Raw genomic sequence first — 21,150 nt, 5'->3', positions numbered from 1 at the left:
GCAAATTGCAAGAGATGATTTCTAATCGCTAATATAATGCCGGTAACCATTCAAACACTAGGGTATCCTCAAATCTACAAAGAAGCCACTCAAGATTCCAGTCAGCTACGTGTCCCCAGGGAGAGTGGTAGTTTAGCCATTGGTGGGATGTTTTATGTAGCGTGCACAGTGCCCTGCCACAACATACACAGAGTAACTATGGTGATCACACCCCACCTGAGAATAGAGCTGGGAGGGGCATGATCCTCTGAGCGGGAACATTGTGAATGGGTTTCTTCTGCCCTTCTAGAATATGTCTGGAAGTCATCTCTATTCCTATTTGGAGCCATTTTCTTAGGAATATTTTAGCGATGGCCAATGCTTAGAATGAGGAATTGTGTTTTAACTACTGAAAGAGGCAGATGACTTCTGATTCAAATGTCATGCTTGTGCCTAGGTTGGGGCTGCTAGAGAAGTGGGTGGTAGGTGAGATGAAGTAGAAGCAGATGTCCCTTTGAGGGACAAAAGATGCTCATGGTGACATCTCAGTGGCAAAGTAACAGAAAGTCCAGTCTCTGATTCCACAGAGAGGATTATAGGATTTAGTGATGGAAGGCTCATAGCTTGTGAGATTCCAGGTCTTTCTTCCAGGATTCCTGAAGTGAAGACCAACATCCAATGACTTCTTCCTTTCTCATTCTGCAGATGTCAGATACCAAACTGAACAAACCTCATGGGCTCCAACAGAATGTAAGCTGTGTTTTATGTGATATCTCTGTGGTGTTATTGTCCCTAGAATCCCCAAGCTCACTCTGACCCAGAAGATGGGCAGAAGGCAGAGCATGTGGATCCTGAGGTCCCAGGGGGAAATTTCTCAATGTGGCTTAGAACCAACATGGGCTTTTATGCCATGGATTATGTTCCTGAAATGCAGGGGTTCACGGTGGGACACCCTGAGACACATCTAGAAGGGCCTCTAGGTGGTCTTGTTTCAAGGAGGGTTGGCTGATGATTCTCAGTGTCTTGAGAATGGTCCCCACGTGTCTCCCTGTAGCTTGGCCAGCCCAGGAAGCCAAGTCTCTGGTGCCAGTGCCTGGAGAGGAAGCAACCATCTGTTTAGCCAATACCCTAGCTCTTTCCTGTCCTCTGAGGCTATAGAGAGCTACTATGGATGCCATGACCCTCCACCCTGGGACATCAGAGATGCTTGTTTTTCTCCATTGTGCCTCCATTGAGAGATGTTGGTGGCACTTCAGAATAGTTTACACTCTGGCTACCTGGTCTTTGGGAAGAAAAGTCACTTTCTCCTGGTGATGTTTTGGTAGCAGGACACCACAAGTACAATGTTTAATCCAATGCCTCTGGTTAGTCCAGAATATGTTAGAAATCCTAATGGTTCATTTTTCAGCATTACTCTTCCTTATGCATTGGGGGCAATCCAGGCATGAGATTGTCTTTGTTCTAATGTAGCCATATCCCTTCCCAAGATCCCACCTTTTCTGATTTGTAACAACTCATCAAGGAACAAGCATTTCCTCTTTTGCATTGCTTGTCCTACAGGACACTCTTAGGCAGCGGACACTCCTGCTCGTCTTGGTAGGCACACTGATGCAAGTGTATGTGTCTGCTTGAAGGGGTGTGTGTGTGGAGGAGTGGGCACAGCTTTGACAGAGGCCTGCATGTGGGGACTTTCCTAGAGCTGTTTGTATCAGGACCCACTGTCTGGAGAGAGGCCAATTTCTTCCATGTCCAGAGACCTTATGAGGCGACTCAGATAGAGGCTGGTCACTGGGGGCAGGGGGCTGACCTCCACCTCTCTCCACTCCAAGCCTTAGCACCCTGTCAGCTCTTGAAGGTGCTCTCCCCAAGAGTCAGTGCTTTTCTTAAGCAATCTAACATATGTGTTTGAAGCTTGTGCCTTATTTAAAGGGGCAGTTCAGAATAATTACAAAGTAAAACAAATGAGCTAGGCATAGTCACACACACAAATACACACACACACACACACACACACACACACACAAACACACACACACATGGTGTTCTAGTACTGACAAGGCTGTGTTAGGAGGCTCTTTAGTTTCAGTCTAGCCTAGGTGACATACACAGATATTGAATTAGTTAAATCATGCATATTGCAAAATAACGCAGATATGCACCCAACCATCTGCTAGTGCATATAACATTTGGTCCTCAGCCAGTGCAATTAAATAAGAACAATAAAATGGATTGTAAGTATGGGAAACTTGACTTTTGTACTGATTTTCCTAGAGGTCGGCACGCATCAAATGTAGGCATGTTAGAATTAGGGTCTGTAGTTTAACAACATTTTCTATATCAGTAGCCTTTTAGGTCTGGAGTACTCAAGACTATATAGATTTCTTACTCATCTAAGGTCACATAGAACTACACAGGACAGAGCCTGAATCACATTCCATCAGCAGATTTAACTGTTCTTGCATGACTTGGTTTTTCTCATTGGAGACTTAACTTTCCATTTCTCATTTTTCTCCCTCATCTATATGTGGACGTGAAGACCCGACCACTGAAGTGCCTTCTACCCCAATAGGTAACAAAAAACTTGTATTAATCTCTCTTTGTGGCTCATAATGCCAATTTTATTCATGGACTTTACTTCTGCAAGATGCTTAAGCAGATAGTGAGGTGTGCGTGTGTGAGCACATACAGAAGCTGGGCTTGCCTCCTGATGCAGAGGGCTTTCCTTGGTGAGCCCTGTCATTGCCCATCTCCCAGTGTTTGGAGGACTCAGTCAACAGGAGATCAGGGTCAGAATCCTGAATGTAGTGTTGCCCACAAAGACCCAGGGGTGAGGATGATGAAGACAATGCCACCTTCAGAGTCATTTGCCTGTCAAACAGAGACTGATGACATGAGATCCCATTCTGAGTCACTTCAGATGGGTGTCCTGCCTAGAAACAAGGGTCTTAGTGCAGTGCAGCCTCCTGCAGACACTTGTCTTGTGTAACATAGCTTTGATCCTTGACTTCAATGAAGAATTCACATTAGCAGTCTGGGTGACGAACAGTGACAAAGCCCAGGGTTCTCTTGTGTGGTGTTATTGCAGACAGGCAGTGAACTCATGGAGGCTGTCACCTGACCCAGCTCTGAGCAGTCAATAGTGGCTTGTGCAAGTTTAATACTTTTATCTTGGGCCTGAGATGCTGTTCCGGTATTAACTCTGACCCTTGTCTGGGTGAGCAGCTGTGAGAGCCTTTTCCAGGCACCCATGAACTTCTCCTCAGCCAGGGAGCTCCTCACTCTGTGCTTTGGTCTGTCATAGAGCAACCTGCTCTACCCTTTCCTCTCCTGCTGGCAGCTGTGGGTCAGGGTGGAGACGACCGTGCACATGCGCAGTCTGTGTGTCGTGACTAGGAGGGCTCTGCCTTCTCCCTGAAACACTGGGATTCTTCAGTGTGTGTCATCATCCAGAAGAGGCTCATGTAGTGCAGGCCCTCAAAGGCGTTAGCTACAAGGTGGAGTATGCATTTGTTGACCACCAAGGGCCGAATCAACCCATGTCAACACTGTTTGTGGAAACCCAATGGTTCTGGTGACATTAAAATGAGGGTACAAAATGATAGGGATACGATTTTCATAGGATGGGGTGCCCAAGAAGCAACAATGGGGCAAGCTCCCATCCCATGTTGCTATAAGCATGTATGAGCTGCCCATGAATTGGGCAAGATTCACTCTCCACACAGGAGCAGCTAAGGAGAAACTGCCATGTCTTTCAGGAACAGATGGTGGTTTGGCCCTGAGGCTGGTGAACGGAGGAGACAGGTGTCAGGGTCGCGTGGAGATCCTTTTCCAAGGTGGCTGGGGCTCCGTGTGTGATGACGACTGGGACACCAACGATGCCAATGTGGTGTGCAGGCAGCTGGGCTGTGGCTGGGCTGTGTCTGCCCCTTTAAATGCCCGGTTCGGACAGGGCTCAGGACCCATTGTCCTGGATGACGTGGCCTGTACAGGACATGAGTCCTATCTGTGGAGCTGCTCCCACCGAGGCTGGCTGTCTCATAACTGTGGACACCAGGAGGATGCTGGAGTCATCTGTTCAGGTAACACTCAGTGATCCTTAATTCTGCCTCCTACCAAATGACCACACCCCTTCTCATGCTGTATCTGAGGTCCATTATGGCCCTATTCAATGTGTACCTGTGACGGTGTTAAATATCCAGAAGACTACTATTCTCAGTCAGGGTCCTGAAGAATCCCTCATTTATCCATGACTAGAGATTTTGAGAGACAGGATTCCATGGAAGTGTGATGTCCAGTCCGGGCCCAAGAAAGTGCCAGGGTCCGCATACACATGTGCCTGCAAGGAGTAAGCCAGTGTTGGTTTGGAGTAATGCAACTGAGTTTCTGTATGGACTTTCTAGCATTGGAGAGCAAAGCTGTTAGCCACTCTAGGTGGAGCAAATTCACTCTTCATTTTCCCCAGTGTCTCCCAGCGTTCTTCTCAGAAAGTGCTGTGGAAGGAATCTCATGGGGAAGCTTCCAGACCTCCTCCTCTCTCTTCAGGCTCTAGTGGTTTCTGAGTCCTCACAGATTCAGGTTCTATAGCTCAATTACGGTCAGTCTGGAAACCTCATAACAGAATGCCAGTAGTGTGGACATGGCAGCAAGGTCACCTGTGGTATGTTCAGGAGGTCACTTGGACAGGGTGTGCTTGAGCACGGAGGTAGCCTGGAGGATGTCTAGAGTCCTACAGCATCCTGCACCAGTGAGGCTAGACCTTTGTATCTTCAGGCACTCATTGCTGAGGGTGCTTTGGGCTGCTTCCCCACACAGTCATGTAGAGGTTTGGTGTTCTGTCATGACCAGAGGTGATCAGGGTTTCTTGCTTGTTATTATTAACCCGTATAATATAAGGTTCCATGCGATGCTGTGGAGTAAAGTCCACGAATAACTGTCCCATTCATGGCTCACTCTGTCAGCGTTCACCTTATAACACTGGCCTCAGATACCTGTGTAAATTTCCCTTGAGTCCAGATGAACTTCTGGGCGCTTCATGCCTACCTGTGCCTCTGTTTCTCACAGACGTCCCTACTGCCCTTGTCAGGCCTCTCTCAGCATTGTGATTGGGGGCTCCCCTCACTCTCAGCATTGTGAACAGGGTTCCCCTGTTCTATTTTCTTCAGAGGCTTTGCTTCTTCTTTTGTCAGGATGGTCGAGAAGACACTCACTGCTCAGCTCATCTGAGTTTTCACCACATGTGTCGCTTGCATGAATAGCTTTGCTCTTCACACACTCAAGGGTTAGAAGACCTGTTATGAATTGTTGAACAAACATAGGAGTGGGCACTATAGAACCTTACTTCTGAACACGGAGGGCGTGAGGCTTCAGCATGGTACTGACCCCAACCCTGTGGGCTGCCACCTCACAGTCCCATGCTGTCTCCTGTGGCCTCCTGCATCTTCCTTGCCCTGTGACATCTCTGTGTATTTCAGTGCCTCAGATTCTTTGCTGATTTCTACATTGCTTGTCTTACTGAGACAGGTCTATGAGTATAACTCAGGCTGCTGACGTTGAACTACTGGTTCTCCAGCCTCAGTGTGCAAAGGGCTGGGATTACAGCTGTGAGCCACTGTGCCCAGCACACAGCCTGGCTTCATTCAGTCTCTTTCATGTACAGGGTACTGTGCTTCACTCATAATACAAAATGGTGCTTAGTATGTTCTACGCTCCAACAGCGCCCCCTGTAGCCACAGTCAGGTCACTCTCACTCTGGTCTCCTGGAGCCAGTGTATTTTATCCTGTTTTCACCAGCCTCTACCTGGTTTTGTTCTAACAGCTCTTTTTAAAGACCTGGGACATTGTGTCCTGTATGAGCCCCTTCTTGATTACTACTTCATACACACACACACACACACACACACACACACACACACACACACACACAGACACACACAGACACACGCATACAAACACACACGCAGATTCCAACATACACAGACATAAAATCATACATATATAGATAGACATGGAAATGCATACACATATATTCTTACAGCAAATATTGGTGTCAGAGACAGATATGACACAGAGACAAATTGTTACATACAACACACACACACACATACAAACACACACGCAGATTCCAACATACACAGACATAAAATCATACACATATAGATACTTGCATTGAAAGAGACTCTCACATACAAAGAGATATGTACATTGACACGGAAATGCATACACATATATTCTTACAGCAAATATTGGTGTCAGAGACAGACATGACACAGAGACAAATTGTTACATACAACACACACACACACACACACACACACACACACACACACACACGCACACACACACACACACACAGGATGATAAGTAAGTCAGACTCCAACAGGTAGCATTCAAGAAACTGTTTCTTTTTCCTTTTATTATTATCTTCTTATTTTCATCTTTATTCCTATTCTTATCTCTCTTCTTCTTCTTCTTCTTCTTCTTCTTCTTCTTCTTCTTCTTCTTCTTCTTCTTCTTCTTCTTTTCCTCCCCTCTTCCTCCTCCTCTTCTTCTACCTCCTCCTTCTTCTTTTCGGTCCTTATCCTTTTCATTTCACAGTGTATATATCCCAACAAAATCTTTCAAGCAGTACAAAAACCACAATGTGCTTACGTTCTATTTCTTGACAGAGACATTATTACAGTGGATATATGTATGAAAACCATGTTTCCCAATTCCTTCACATGACCAAGTGTTTTATGTATTATGAGGTAAAGAATAAACATGAATAACATGTTAATTCTAAGAACCCACATATATTTGTACATAAGCAACTTGTTACATATTAACAGAGTATGAGAAAGCACAGAAATTTCTCAGCCAGCTTCTTTACTGGGAGGCTGCAGTTTGTGGTTACAAAGAAGGAGTCAATTATCTTCAGAAGTAATCTTATGAAGATCTTAAAGGAACCACAAATCTAAACTCCTCTATGAAAATCATCAGCCATGTCTATTTTAAGTTGTTAAGGTGCTCATCTACTCACTAATATGTTTTATTAAATCATATCATGAAGCTGAGGGCAGAAAAATAGAATAAGGAAATCAATCGTCATCTCAGTCACCAGCCCAGCTTGAAAGAGTCACGTCAGCCAATGCGGCTATTGGCCATTGTTTTTGCTTGGCCAAACTCAGAAAGCCCCTAGTTTTACTAATAAAAGTGTACTTTCTATTAACGTCAATTGGCCCCCAAGATTTCCCACATCAGGGCCCACAGCAAAACAATCTTCACCCTACTTTGCCAAACAATCCATTCTGCCCCGAGACTTCCTATTGTCAGAGACAGCAGCAAAAACATCTTTATCTAACCTTGTTGAACAATCTACTTTTCCAAATTCTTTCTAAGGGTAGTGATCATTGTTAGCAATCTCCATCTGTAGGTTGTTTTCAGAGATGGTGGTTGAATCATTAATCAGCTCCTAGCAGCCCTGCCTGAAAGAGAGCAAGCATAGTTATTGAGTTTGCCAATGAGACTTCCCTGTGAGGGGCTGGGAGTCCCCTTTATAGTACTCACACAATTCACATATTCAAGAGATTATAAGGACCGCAAAGCTATGCGCCATAATAGCATGAAGTCCTCAGGACTCTCAGTTCTCAGGGTTACGCTTCGAGAGACACATTCATCAAGGGTTTGCTAACTGGTGGACCACATTCCATGAGTTCTAGAGCTGTTCTGCTGTTCTTCTTGCATGGACGCCGGCACTCCTTTTTATTCCCAGCCCTCTGTGAGGGAGAGGCAGGAGGATCTCTGTGAGTTGTATGCTAGCCTGGACTACAATGTGAGGCTAGGACAGCCATGGCTACACAGAGGAAGAAAAGAGTCAATGCTTTTTTTTTTTTTAAACCAGGATTCCTATGTGTGAAACATATACAATCTGAATTTGCTTTTATCCCTTTACAGATTCTCACACAAGCATCCCCACACCTGGTAAGTACTTTGTAAATATGGGTCTGGGTCAGCGTATACTTTCCCCTATGTCGTAATATACATGGATTCATTGAATGTTAATAGAGAGATGAGGCTGAAATAAAAAATCTGTGTCCTGTCTAGACATGCAATGACAATAGACACTTCAGCCATCTATAGCATAAAGGGTCCTGTGGAAAAACAGTTCCAGTCTTTATGTTGCCCCTGTCTCCATTTTCAGTGTATGTCAGAATCTATAGCATATCTGAATGTAAGTTTGGATTGACTCCCATCCCTCAAGACATTCTGACTCTGAGGGCTAGCGTGGGCTCAGGGATGTGTGCTTTGTCAGACGATGTGTAAGGATGATATGGGGAAGCTCCTGCTAGGCCCCAGATATGCAGACTGTATTATTAGCAAGGTTAGAGGTCTACTAGTCTGCTAAGCCTTCACAAAGGAGAAAAGGATGCACAAACTTTGTTTATTTACTTTTTTCTTTTTAAGATCCATGTAGCCCAGGCTGGCCTCAGATTTTCTGTGTAGGCAAGGCTACCCCTGATCTCCTGATTCTGTTGCCTGTGGGTACCAGTTTCTTGGATTCCAGGAGTCTGCCACCATGCCAAACTCTTGCTTATTCTATCTGAAATGATGTGTATTTCACCTCCAACACCCTTGCCTTTATCTCTCCTAAAGAAATCATTTCAAACAAGACCCTGGGCAGTGCAGAGAGCTGAGACTGAACCACAGAACCTTGCTCTGTGCTCCCCTGGCAGGAGTGCTCTGTACAGTTGGGAGCTAATTTTGTACCCATGTGAGACCATTTCTAAACACAGGATCCTCTTCTAAACTGAACTTTGTCTTTCTTCAGGTTGGTGGTACCCTGGAGGGACAGAAAATGGTAAGTCCTTTTCTTTGCTCTTGTCTCTGGCTTGAGGCTCCTAATTGGGATGGGGGTCTAGTTTGCTCTCTGTTGCTGTGATAAAACACTGGCCATAAGCACCTTGGAGGAGCGAAGGTCTGTTTGGCTTACCAGCCACAGTCCATCACCAGGGAGGTCAGGCCAGGAGCCCCAGGCAGGAACCTGGAGGCAGGAACTGAAGCAGAGGCCATGGAAGAGCCCTGCTCACTGGCTTTGTGGCTCATGCTAAGCTAACATTCTTACCCAGAATATGCTCTCCTGCCCAGGGAGAATGGGCGGGCCTTCCCCTGTCAATTATCAATCAAGACACTGCCATAGGCAATGCTGTTCAGAGCAAATTCCCATCTGAGACTCCTTCAAATGAGTGAGCTTGCTAAAATGACTGTGGAGCTCACTAGGAAAGATGGCCATTGTCGCTGGTGCTGTGGCCTGGTGGGATCCAACTGTAGTTTCGGGCACAGAAGTCATGGATAAAGCAGAGATGAGGTGGGCGGGTGTCTAGCTGTTGGACATGGTCCTCCCATCCACACCCTTCATCTTCATTCTTCTCTCTGTCCATCATCTGTCACTTGATGCACAGGATTAGCTTTGCCCAGTGTCAGAAATACTAGTTGAAAAGTCGAGGTCTCATTCCTTTGTACAACACAGCCATTCTTGCAACGGTAGTGAACATCATCGAGCTAAATAAGACAGTGCGCACCCCAAGCCGCATCCTTTTCATATATGAAATGAATGCACTTGAAGCCAGTATAGAGACTGGGGAGATAGATGGCTTTGTCATTAGGAGCACACACTGCTCTTGCTGAAATTCTGAATTTACTTTTAAGCATCCAGATTGGGGAATTTACAGCCACCTCTAACACCAATCCCTGCAGCTCTGACATCCTCTACTGGCCTCTGTGGGCATCTATGGTGGTGTGTTCGTGCCCACACACAGGCACTTACATACACGTGCACATAATTAGAAGTAAAACAAAACCTTAAAAATGTTGCGTATAGTCAGTGCTTAGCTAGGACAAGTAATATGTGCTGTTATCACAAAACCTTCCTGACTGGGAGTCCCGGACAACCCTTTTGATCAACCTCCATTAGAGTTGGCTGTTCTCTAGGGTAACACTCACAGAGTGACCAGGAGACAGCAGCATGGTCAGCCCCTTCAAACCCAGAGTGCTCCTTGGGGACATCTTGGGCTGTTCAGTTGGCCTTTGCCAATCCCCACCTCACTGCTCTGAAGATCTCCAACAACAGCCACCATCTGACCCCCTCACCTTGCATCCACCCCAACACATCACCCTCAGAGAACAGAGTGCTCACAATCAGAAAATAACCACAGCAAAGCCATGTCCAGGACCCTCTTCCTGAAGTCAGAATGCTAAAGGCATTTCTTCCTGTTATCACACACCTGCTGTCTGTTCCTCACACAACCAGCACAGTGTTTCATGTGAGTTGATTGGGGCACCATGTGATGCAGAAGCACGCTGCCTGCTGACTATCCGTCATGTCCATCCCTGCAGTGAGAGAGCAGGCCAGAGTGGTAGAGGATGGACTTCTGTTAGATGAATCTCATTACGCTCTTAATCCCAGTGAACACGAAGAGTATTCTGAAACTCTCTTTGTGTGTGTATGTAGGTGTGTGTGTGTGTATGTGTAAGAGAGAGAGAGAGAGCGAGAGAGAGAGAGTGAGAGAGAGACAGAGAGAGAGAGAGAGACAGAGAGAGAGACAGAGAGAGAGAGAGAGAGAGAGAGAGAGAGACAGAGAGAGAGAGAGAGAGAGAGAGAGAGAGAGAGAGAGAGAGAGAGAGAGAGAGAGAGAGAGTCAGAGAGACACAGAAATAGAATGAGATAGAGAAAGAGAGGAAACAGAGAGACTGAGACATAGAGACAGAAAGACAGAAACGAAGAAAGGGACAGATACTCACTATGTAGTCCTGGCTACACGGAGCTTCTTATGAAGACAATGATGAGCTTGCTTTGTAAAAACATTCCTGGCTCTGCCTCAGGAGTGCTGGTATCAAAGGAGTGGGCAAAATCCACAGCCAGTGAGTAAAATATATAGGTATTTTGTGAAGACAAAAATCAAGAACCTGCCAGTGGATACATATGAGTCCTCAGGACAATGACATGAAGTACGAGATTCAGAGAGATGGGTGGGTCAGTAATAAACAGCATTAGATTGGAGCTAAGATGAGGCAAGGCTTTGGATAGGCCACAGAGCCCAGCATGGCAGGCGAGCAGTCCCCGCTGTGTCAAAGCAGGTTTGCCTCTGAGGCTGCTGAATGGTGGTGACCAGTGTCACGGCCGCGTGGAGGTCCTGTACCAAGGCTCCAGGGGCACAGTGTGTGGTGACAGCTGAATTCAGTGTCATGCACTCTTTCCAAGCTTGTGCCTCTGTTGGGGCTGCTAGTGAAGTGGGTGGTGGGTGAGATGAAATAGAAGCAGAGATGAAGGAGGCTGAGGGACAAAAGACACTCAAGGTGACATCTCAGTGGCAAAGTAACAGACCGTTCAGTCTCTGATTCCACAGAGAGGACTATAGGATTTAGTGATGGAAAGATGTAGCTTGTGCGATTCTAGGTCTTTCTTCCAGGATTTCTGAAGTGAAGACCAACATCCAATGACTTCTTCCTTTCTCATTCTGCAGATGTCATCTACTCACCTGAACCAACCTCGTGGCCTACAACAGAGTGTAAGATGTTTTATGTGGTATCTCTGTGGCGATATTGTCCCTAGAATCCCCAGGCTCACTCTGACCCAGAAGATGGGCAGAAGGCAGAGCATGTGGTTCCAGGGGAAATTTCTCAATGTGGCTTCAAAGAGACATGGGCTTTTATGCCGTGGGTTATGTTCCTGAGATGCAGAGGTTCATGGTGGGACACCCTGAGACACATCTACAAGAGGCTCTAGGTGGTCTTGTTTCAAGGAGGGTCTGTTGATGATTCTCAGTGTCCTGAGAATGGTCCCCACGTCTCTCCCTGTAGCTTGGCCAGCCCAGGAAGCCAAGTCTCTGGTGCTAGTGCCTGGAGAGGAAGGCAACCATCTGCTTAGCTAATACCCTAGCTCTTTCCTGCCCTTAGGCCATAGAGAGCTACCGTGGATGCCATGACCCTCCATCCTGGGACATCACAGATGCTTGTTTTTCTCCCTTGTGCCTCTGGTGAGAGATGTTGGTGGCACTTCAGAATAGTTTTAGACTCCTGCCACCTGGTCTTTGGGAAGGAAAATCACTTCCTTTCTCCTTGTGATAGTTTGATCACAGGACACCACAAGTACAATCTTTATACCAGTGCCTCTGGTTAGCCCAGAATTTCTTAGGAATCCTAATAGCCAACTTATCAGGCATTACTGTCTTAGGCATTGGGGGCAATCCAGGCATGAGATTGTCTTTGTTTTAATGTAGCCATATTCCTTCCCAAGATCCCACCTTCTCTTATTTGTAACAACGCTACAGGGAGCAAGCATTTCCTCTTCTGCATTGCTTGTCCTACAGGACACTCTTAGGCAGCAGACACTCTTGCTAGGCTTGGTAGGCACTCTGATGTAAGTGTTTGAGCCTGATTGAATCGTAGGGGGTGGAGGGCAGGGGACAGCTTTGGCAGAGGCCTGCATGAGAGGACTTTCCTAGAGCTGTTTGTATCAGGACCCACTGTGTGGGAAGAGTGAACTTCTTCCATATCCAGAAACCTTATGAGGTGACTCAGATAGAGGCTGGTCACTGGGGGCAGGGGGCTGACCTCCAGTTCTCTCCACTCCAAGCTTTAGCACCCTGTCAGCTCTTGAAGGTGGTCTCCCCAAGAGTCAGTGTTCTTCGTAAGCAATCTAACATATGTGTTTGAAGCTTGTGCCTTATTTAAAGGGGCAGATTAGAATAATTTCTATTAAAGTAAAAAAAATGAGTTAGGCGTAGTCACACACACACACACACACACACACACACACACACACACACACACACACCACCGGCATGCACACATGGTGTTCTAGCACTCATGAGGCTGTGTTACGTTGCTCTTTAGTTTCAGCCTAGCCTAGGTGGCATGCACAGATATGGAATTAGTTAAATCATGCATATTGCAAAATAACGCAGATGTGCACCCAACCATCTGCTAGTGCATATAACATTTGGTCCTCAGCCAGTGCAATTAGATAAGAACAATTAAATGGATTGTAAATATGGGAAACTTGACTTTTGTAGTGATTTTCCTAGAGCTCGGCACACGTCAAATGTAGGCATGTTAGAATTAGGGTCTGTAGTTTAACAACATTTTCTACATCAGTAGCCTTTTAGGTCTGGAGAACTCAAGACTATATAGATTTCTTACTCATTGGTAGTCATACAGAACTACACAGGGCAGAGCCTGAATCACATCCCATCAGCAGATTTAACTGTTCCTGCCTGACTTCGTTTTTCTCATTGGAGAGTTAACTTTCTATTTCTCATTTTTCTCCCTCATCTATATGTGGATGTGAAGACCCGACCACTGAAGTGCCTTCTACCCCAATAGGTAACAAAAAACTTGTATTAATCTCTCTTTGTGGCTCATACAGCCAATTTTATTCATGGACTTGACTTCCTCAAGATGCTTAAGCAGATAGTGAGGTGTGCGTGTGTGAGCACTTAGAGAAGCTGGGCTTGCCTCCTGACGCAGAGGGCTTTCCTTGGTGAGCCCTGTCATTGCCCATCTCCCTGTGTGTGGAGGACTCAGTCAGCAGGAGATCAGGGTCAGAATCCTGAATGTAGTGTTGCCCACAGAGACCCAGGAGTGAGGATGATGAAGACAGTGCCAACTTCAGAGTCGTTTGCCTGTCAAACTGAGTCTGATGACATGAGATCCCATCTGAGTCACTTCAGATGGGTGTCCTGCCTAGAAAGAAGGGTCTTAGTGCAGTGCAGCCTCCTGCAGACACTTGTCTTGTTAAACATGGCTGTGATCCTTGACTTCAAAGAAGAGTTAACATTAGCAGTCTGGGTGACGAACAGTGGTAAAGCCCAGGGTTCTCTTGTGTGGTGCTATTGCAGACAGACAGTGAGCTCACGGAGGCAGTCACCTGACCCAGCTCTGAGTGGTCACCAGTAGCTTCTGCAAGTTTAATATTTTTATCTTGGGCCTGAAATGCTGTTCTGGTATTAACTCTGACCCTTGTCTGGGTGAGCAGCTGTGAGAGCCTTTGCCAGGCACCCATGAACTTCTCCTCAGCCAGGGAGCCCCTCACTATGTGCTTTGGTCTGTCATAGAGCAACCTGCTCTACCCTTTCTTCTCCTGCTGGCAGCTTTGGGTAAGGATGGAGACGATTGTGCACATGCGCAGTCATTGCGTCGTGACTAGGAGGGCTCTGCCTTCTCCCTGAAACACTGGGATGCTGCAGTGTATGCCATCATCCAGAAGAGGCTCATGTAGTGCATGGCCCTTGAATGCCTTAGCTACAAGGCAGAGTATGCATCTGCTGACCATGCAGGGCAGAATTAACCTACGTCAACACAGGTTGTGGTATGCCAATGGTTCTGGTGATATTGAAATGAGGGTGCAAAGTGATAGGGGTACGGTTTTTATAGGATGGAGTGCCCAAGAAGCAACAATGAGGCAAGCTTCCATCCCATGTTGCTTTAAACCTGATGTATGAGCTGCCCCTGAGTTGTGCAAGATCCACTCTCCACACAGGAGCAGCTAAGGAGAAACTGCCATGTCTTTCAGGAACAGTTGGTGGTTTGGCCCTGAGGCTGGTGAACGGAGGAGACAGGTGTCAGGGTCGCGTGGAGATCCTTTTCCAAGGTGTCTGGGGCACCGTGTGTGATGACGACTGGGACACCAACGATGCCAATGTGGTGTGCAGGCAGCTGGGCTGTGGCTGGGCTGTGTCTGCCCCTTTAAATGCTCGGTTCGGACAGGGCTCAGGGCCCATTGTCCTGGATGACGTGGCCTGTACAGGACATGAATCCTATCTGTGGAGCTGCTCCCACCGAGGCTGGCTCTCTCATAACTGTGGACACCATGAGGACGCTGGAGTCATCTGTTCAGGTAACACTCAGTGATCCTTAATTCTGCCTCCTACCAAATGACCACACCCCTTCTCATGCTGTATCTGAGGTCCATTATGGCCCTATTCATCAGGTCCCTGGGATGCTGTTTAACATCCAGAACACTGGTATTCTCAGTCAGAGTCCTGCAGAATCTTCTTAGTTATTCATGACTAGAGTTTATGAGAGACAGGATTCCATGGAAGTGCGATGTCCAGTCCAGGCCCAAGAAAGTGCCAGGGTCCGCATACACATGTGGCTGCAAGGAGGAAGCCAGTGTTGGTTTGGAGGAATGCAACCGAGTTTCTGTATGGACTTTCTAGCATTGGAGGGCAAAGCTGTTATCCACTCTAGGTGGAGCAAATTCACTCTTCATTTTCCCCAGTGTTTCCCAGCGTTCTTCTCAGAAAGTGCTGCAGAAGGACTCTCATGGGGAAGCTTCCAGACCTCCTCCTCCTCTCTCTTTAGGTTCTAGTGGTTTCTGAGTCCTCACAGATTCAGGTTCTATAGCTCAGTTATGGTCAGTCTGGAAACCTCATAACAGAATGCCAGCAGTGTGGACATGGCAGCATGGCCACTTGTGGTATGTTCAGGAGGTAACTTGGACAGTGTGTGCTTGAGCACAGAGGTAGCCTGGAGGATGTCTCGAGTCATAGAGCATCCTGCACCAGTGAGGCTAGACCTTTGTATCTTCAGGCACTCATTGCTGAGGGTGCTTTGGGCTACTTCCCCACACAGTTATGAAGAGCTTTGGTGTTCTGTCACGACCAGAGGTGATCAGGGTTTCTTGCTTGTTATTATTAACCCGTAGAATATAAGGATCCATGCGATGCTGTGGAGTAAACTCCACGAATAACTGTCCCATTCATGGCTCACTCTGTCTGCGTTCACCTTGGAAGACTGGCCTCAGATACATGTGTAAATTTCCCTTGAGTCCAGATGAACTTCTGGGTGCTTCATGCCTACCTGTGTCTCTGTTTCTCACAGACGTCCCTACTGCCCTTGTCAGGCCACTCTCAGCATTGTGATTGGGGGTTCCCCTCACTCTCAGCATTGTGAATGGTGTTCCCCTGTTCTATTTACTTCGGAGGCTTTGCTTCTTCTTTTGTCAGGATGGTCAAGAAGACACTCACTGCTCAGCTCGTCTGAGTTTTCACCACATGTGTCACTTGTATGAATAGCTTTGCTCTTCACACACTCAAGGGTGAGAAGACTTGTTATGAGTTGTTGTTCAAACACAGGAGTGGGCACTATAGGACCCTACTTCTGAACATGGAGGGCGTGAGGCTGCCACCTCACAGTCCCATGCTGTCTCCTGTGGCCTCCTGCATCTTCCTTGCCCTGTGACATCTCTGTGTATTTCAGTGCCTCAGATTCTTTGCTGATTTCTACATTGCTTGTCTTACTGAGACAGGTCTATGAGTATAACTCAGGCTGCTGACGTTGAACTACTGGTTCTCCAGCCTCAGTGTGCAAAGGGCTGGGATTACAGCTGTGAGCCACTGTGCCCAGCACACAGCCTGGCTTCATTCAGTCTCTTTCATGTACAGGGTACTGTGCTTCACTCATAATACAAAATGGTGCTTAGTATGTTCTACGCTCCAACAGCGCCCCCTGTAGCCACAGTCAGGTCACTCTCACTCTGGTCTCCTGGAGCCAGTGTATTTTATCCTGTTTTCACCAGCCTCTACCTGGTTTTGTTCTAACAGCTCTTTTTAAAGACCTGGGACATTGTGTCCTGTATGAGCCCCTTCTTGATTACTACTTCATACACACACACACACACACACACACACACACACACACACACACACAGACAGACACACACAGACACACGCATACAAACACACACGCAGATTCCAACATACACAGACATAAAATCATACATATATAGATAGACATGGAAATGCATACACATATATTCTTACAGCAAATATTGGTGTCAGAGACAGATATGACACAGAGACAAATTGTTACATACAACACACACACACACATACAAACACACACGCAGATTCCAACATACACAGACATAAAATCATACACATATAGATACTTGCATTGAAAGAGACTCTCACATACAAAGAGATATGTACATTGACACGGAAATGCATACACATATATTCTTACAGCAAATATTGGTGTCAGAGACAGACATGACACAGAGACAAATTGTTACATACAACACACACACACACACACACACACACACACACACACACACGCACACACACACACACACACAGGATGATAAGTAAGTCAGACTCCAACAGGTAGCATTCAAGAAACTGTTTCTTTTTCCTTTTATTATTATCTTCTTATTTTCATCTTTATTCCTATTCTTATCTCTCTTCTTCTTCTTCTTCTTCTTCTTCTTCTTCTTCTTCTTCTTCTTCTTCTTCTTCTTCTTCTTCTTCTTCTTCTTTTCCTCCCCTCTTCCTCCTCCTCTTCTTCTACCTCCTCCTTCTTCTTTTCGGTCCTTATCCTTTTCATTTCACAGTGTATATATCCCAACAAAATCTTTCAAGCAGTACAAAAACCACAATGTGCTTACGTTCTATTTCTTGACAGAGACATTATTACAGTGGATATATGTATGAAAACCATGTTTCCCAATTCCTTCACATGACCAAGTGTTTTATGTATTATGAGGTAAAGAATAAACATGAATAACATGTTAATTCTGAGAACCCACATATATTTGTACATAAGCAACTTGTTACATATTAACAGAGTATGAGAAAGCACAGAAATTTCTCAGCCAGCTTCTTTACTGGGAGGCTGCAGTTTGTGGTTACAAAGAAGGAGTCAATTATCTTCAGAAGTAATCTTATGAAGATCTTAAAGGAACCACAAATCTAAACTCCTCTATGAAAATCATCAGCCATGTCTATTTTAAGTTGTTAAGGTGCTCATCTACTCACTAATATGTTTTATTAAATCATATCATGAAGCTGAGGGCAGAAAAATAGAATAAGGAAATCAATCGTCATCTCAGTCACCAGCCCAGCTTGAAAGAGTCACGTCAGCCAATGCGGCTATTGGCCATTGTTTTTGCTTGGCCAAACTCAGAAAGCCCCTAGTTTTACTAATAAAAGTGTACTTTCTATTAACTTTAATTGGCCCCCAAGATTTCCCACATCAGGGCCAACAACAAAACTATCTTTACCCTACTTTGCCAAACAATCCGTTCTTCCCCAAGACTTCCTATGTCAGAGACACCAGCAAAAACATCTTTATCTAACCTTGTTGGACAATCTATTTTTCCAAATTCTTTCTAAGGGTAGTAATCATTGTTAGCAATCTCCATCTGTAGGTTGTTTTCAGAGATGGTGGTTGAATCATTAATCAGCTCCTAGCAGCCCTGCCTGAAAGAGAGCAAGCATTGTTACTGAGTTTGCCAATGAGACTTCCCTGTGAGGGGCTGGGAGTCCCCTTTATAGTACTCACACAATTCACATATTAAAGAGATTATAAGGACTGCAAAGCTATGCGCCATAATAGCAGGAAGTCCTCAGGACTCTCAGTTCTCAGGGTTACGCCTCGAGAGACACACCCATCGAGGGTTTGCTAACTGGTGGACCACATTCCATGAGTTCTAGAGCTGTTCTGCTGTTCCTCTTGCATGGACGCCGGCACTCCTGTTTCTTCCCAGCCCTCTGTGAGGGAGAGGCAGGAGGATCTCTGTGAGTTGTATGCTAGCCTGGACTACAATGTGAGGCTAGGACAGCCATGGCTACACAGAGGAAGAGAAGAGTCAATGCTTTAAAAAAAAAAAAACCAGGATTCCTGTGTGTGAAACATATACAATCTGAATTTGCTTTTATCCCTTTACAGATTCTCAAACAAGCAGCCACACACCTGGTAAGTACTTTGTAAAGATGGATCTGGGTCAGAGTATACTTTCCCCTATGTCATAATATACATGGATTCATTGAATGTTAATGGAGAGATGAGGCTGAAATAAATAATCTGTGTCCTGTCTAGACAGGCAATGACAATAGACACTTCAGCCATCTATAGCATAAAGGGTCCTGTGGGAAAACAGTTCCAGTCTTTATGTTGCCCCTGGCTCCAGTTTCAGTGTATGTCAGAATCTATAGCATATCTGAATGTAAGTTTGGATTCACTCCCATCCCTCAAGACATTCTGACTCTGAGGGCTAGAGTGGGCTCAGGGATGTGTGCTTTGTCAGATGATGTGTAAGGATGATATGGGGAAGCTCCTGCTAGGCCCCAGATATGCAGACTGTATTATTAGCAAGGTTAGAGGTCTACTAGTCTGCTAAGCCTTCACAAAGGAGAAAAGGATGCACAAACTTTGTTTATTTACTTTTTTCTTTTTAAGATCCATGTAGCCCAGGCTGGCCTCAGACTTTCTATGTAGGCAGGCTACCTTATCTCCTGATTCTGGTGGCTGTGGGTACCAGTTTCTTGGATTCCAGTAGTCTGCCACCATGCCAAACTCTTGCTTATTCTATCTGAAATGATGTGTATTTTACTGCCAACACCCTTGCCTTTATATCTCCTAAAGAAATCATTTCAAACAAGACCCTGGGCAGTGCAGAGAGCTGAGACTGAACCACAGAACCTTGCTCCGTGCTCCCCTGGCAGGAGTGCTCTGTACATTTGGGGCTAATTTCGTACCCATGTGAGACCATTTCTAAACACAGGATCCTCTTCTAAACTGAACTTTGTCTTTCTTCAGGTTGGTGGTACCCTGGAGGGACAGAAAATGGTAAGTCCTTTTCTTTGCTCTTGTCTCTGGCTTGAGGCTCCTAATTGGGATGGGGGTCTAGTTTGCTCTCTGTTGCTGTGATAAAACACTGGCCATATGCACCTTGGAAGAGCGAAGTTCTGTTTGGCTTACCAGCCACAGTCCATCACCAGGGCGGTCAGACCAGGAGCCCCAGGCAGGAACCTGGAGGCAGGAACTGAAGCAGAGGCCATGGAAGAGCCCTGCTCACTGGCTTTGTGGCTCATGCTAAGCTAGCATTCTTACACAGAACATGCTCTCCTGCCCAGGGAGAATGGGCGGGCCTTCCCCTGTCATTATCAATCAAGACACTGCCATAGGCAATGCTGATCAGAGCAAATTCCCATCTGAGACTCCTTCAAGTGAGTGTGCTGTGCTAAAGTGACACTGGAGCTCGCTAGGAAAGATGGCCATTGTCACCGGTGCTGTGGCCTGGTGGGATCCAACTGCAGTTTTGGGCACAGACGTCATGGATGGAGCAGAGATGAGGTGGGCGGGTGTATAGGTGCTGGACATGGTCCTCCCATCTACACCCTTCATCTTCGTTCTTCTCTCTGTCCATCATCTGTCACTTGATGCATGGACTTATCTTTGCCCAGTATCAGAAATACTAGTTGAAAAGTCGAAGTCTCATTCCTTTGTACAATACAGCCATTCTTGCAACGGTAAAGAACATCATCAAGCTAAATAAGACAGTGCGCACCCCAAGCCACATCCTTTTCATATATGAAATGAATGCACTTGAAGCCAGTATAGAGGCTGGGGAGATAGATGGCTTTGTCATTAGGAGCACACACTGCTTTTGCTGAAATCCTGAATTTACTTTTAAGCATCCAGATTGGGGAATTTACAGCCACCTCTAACTCCAATCCCTGCAGCTCTGACACCCTCTTATGGCCTCTGTGGGCATCTATACCGATGTGCATGTGCCCACACACAGGCACTTACATATACGTGCACATAATTAGAAGTAAAACAAAACCTTAAAAATGTTGCATATAGTCAGTGCTCAGCTAGGACAGGTAATATGTGCTGTTATCACAAAACCTTCCTGACAGGGAGTCCTGGGCAACCCTTTTGATCAACTTCCATTAGAGTTGGCTGTTCTCTAGGGGAATACTCACAGAGTGACCAGGAGTGGGCAGCATGGTCAGCCCCTTCAAACCCAGAGTGCTCCTTGGGGACATCTTGGACTGTTCAGTTGGCCTTTGCCAATCCCCACCTCACTGCTCTGAAGATCTCCAACAACAGCCACCATGTGACCCCTTCACCTTGCATCCACCCCAACACATCACCCTCAGAGAACAGAGTGCTCACAGCCAGAAAGTAACCACAGCAAAGCCACGCCCAGGACCCTCTTCCTGAAGTCAGAATGCTAAAGGCATTTCTTCCTGTTATCACACACCTGCTGTCTGTTCCTCACACAACCAGCACAGGGTTTCATGTGAGTTGATTGGGGCACCATGTGATGCAGAAGCATGCTGCCTGCTGACTATCCGTCATGTCCATCCCTGCAGTGAGAGAGCAGGCCGGAGTGGTAGAGGA

General features: G+C 46.1%; 1 protein-coding gene across 1 annotated transcript in view; it reads left to right on the top strand.

Annotated features, from left to right (window-relative positions):
* The window catches only part of LOC311609663 (scavenger receptor cysteine-rich domain-containing protein DMBT1-like), a 97,672-nt gene that overhangs the window by 6,990 nt on the left and 69,532 nt on the right, over nucleotides 1-21,150 (top strand). The window contains exons 5-14 of the mRNA XM_084802912.1: nucleotides 685-729; nucleotides 2,516-2,548; nucleotides 3,735-4,058; nucleotides 7,912-7,938; nucleotides 8,786-8,815; nucleotides 11,478-11,522; nucleotides 13,306-13,338; nucleotides 14,528-14,851; nucleotides 18,688-18,714; nucleotides 19,558-19,587. Of these exons, the coding sequence (XP_084659038.1) occupies nucleotides 685-729; nucleotides 2,516-2,548; nucleotides 3,735-4,058; nucleotides 7,912-7,938; nucleotides 8,786-8,815; nucleotides 11,478-11,522; nucleotides 13,306-13,338; nucleotides 14,528-14,851; nucleotides 18,688-18,714; nucleotides 19,558-19,587 (918 nt within the window). The remainder of the gene's footprint in view (nucleotides 1-684; nucleotides 730-2,515; nucleotides 2,549-3,734; nucleotides 4,059-7,911; nucleotides 7,939-8,785; nucleotides 8,816-11,477; nucleotides 11,523-13,305; nucleotides 13,339-14,527; nucleotides 14,852-18,687; nucleotides 18,715-19,557; nucleotides 19,588-21,150) is intronic.

The sequence above is a fragment of the Acomys minous genome (genome assembly GCF_964271855.1).
Source record: "Acomys minous genome assembly, chromosome: 2".
Lineage (NCBI taxonomy): Eukaryota > Metazoa > Chordata > Mammalia > Rodentia > Muridae > Acomys > Acomys minous.
Note: the sequence above shows the minus strand (reverse complement) of the source record. Positions and strands in the feature narration are given on the sequence as shown.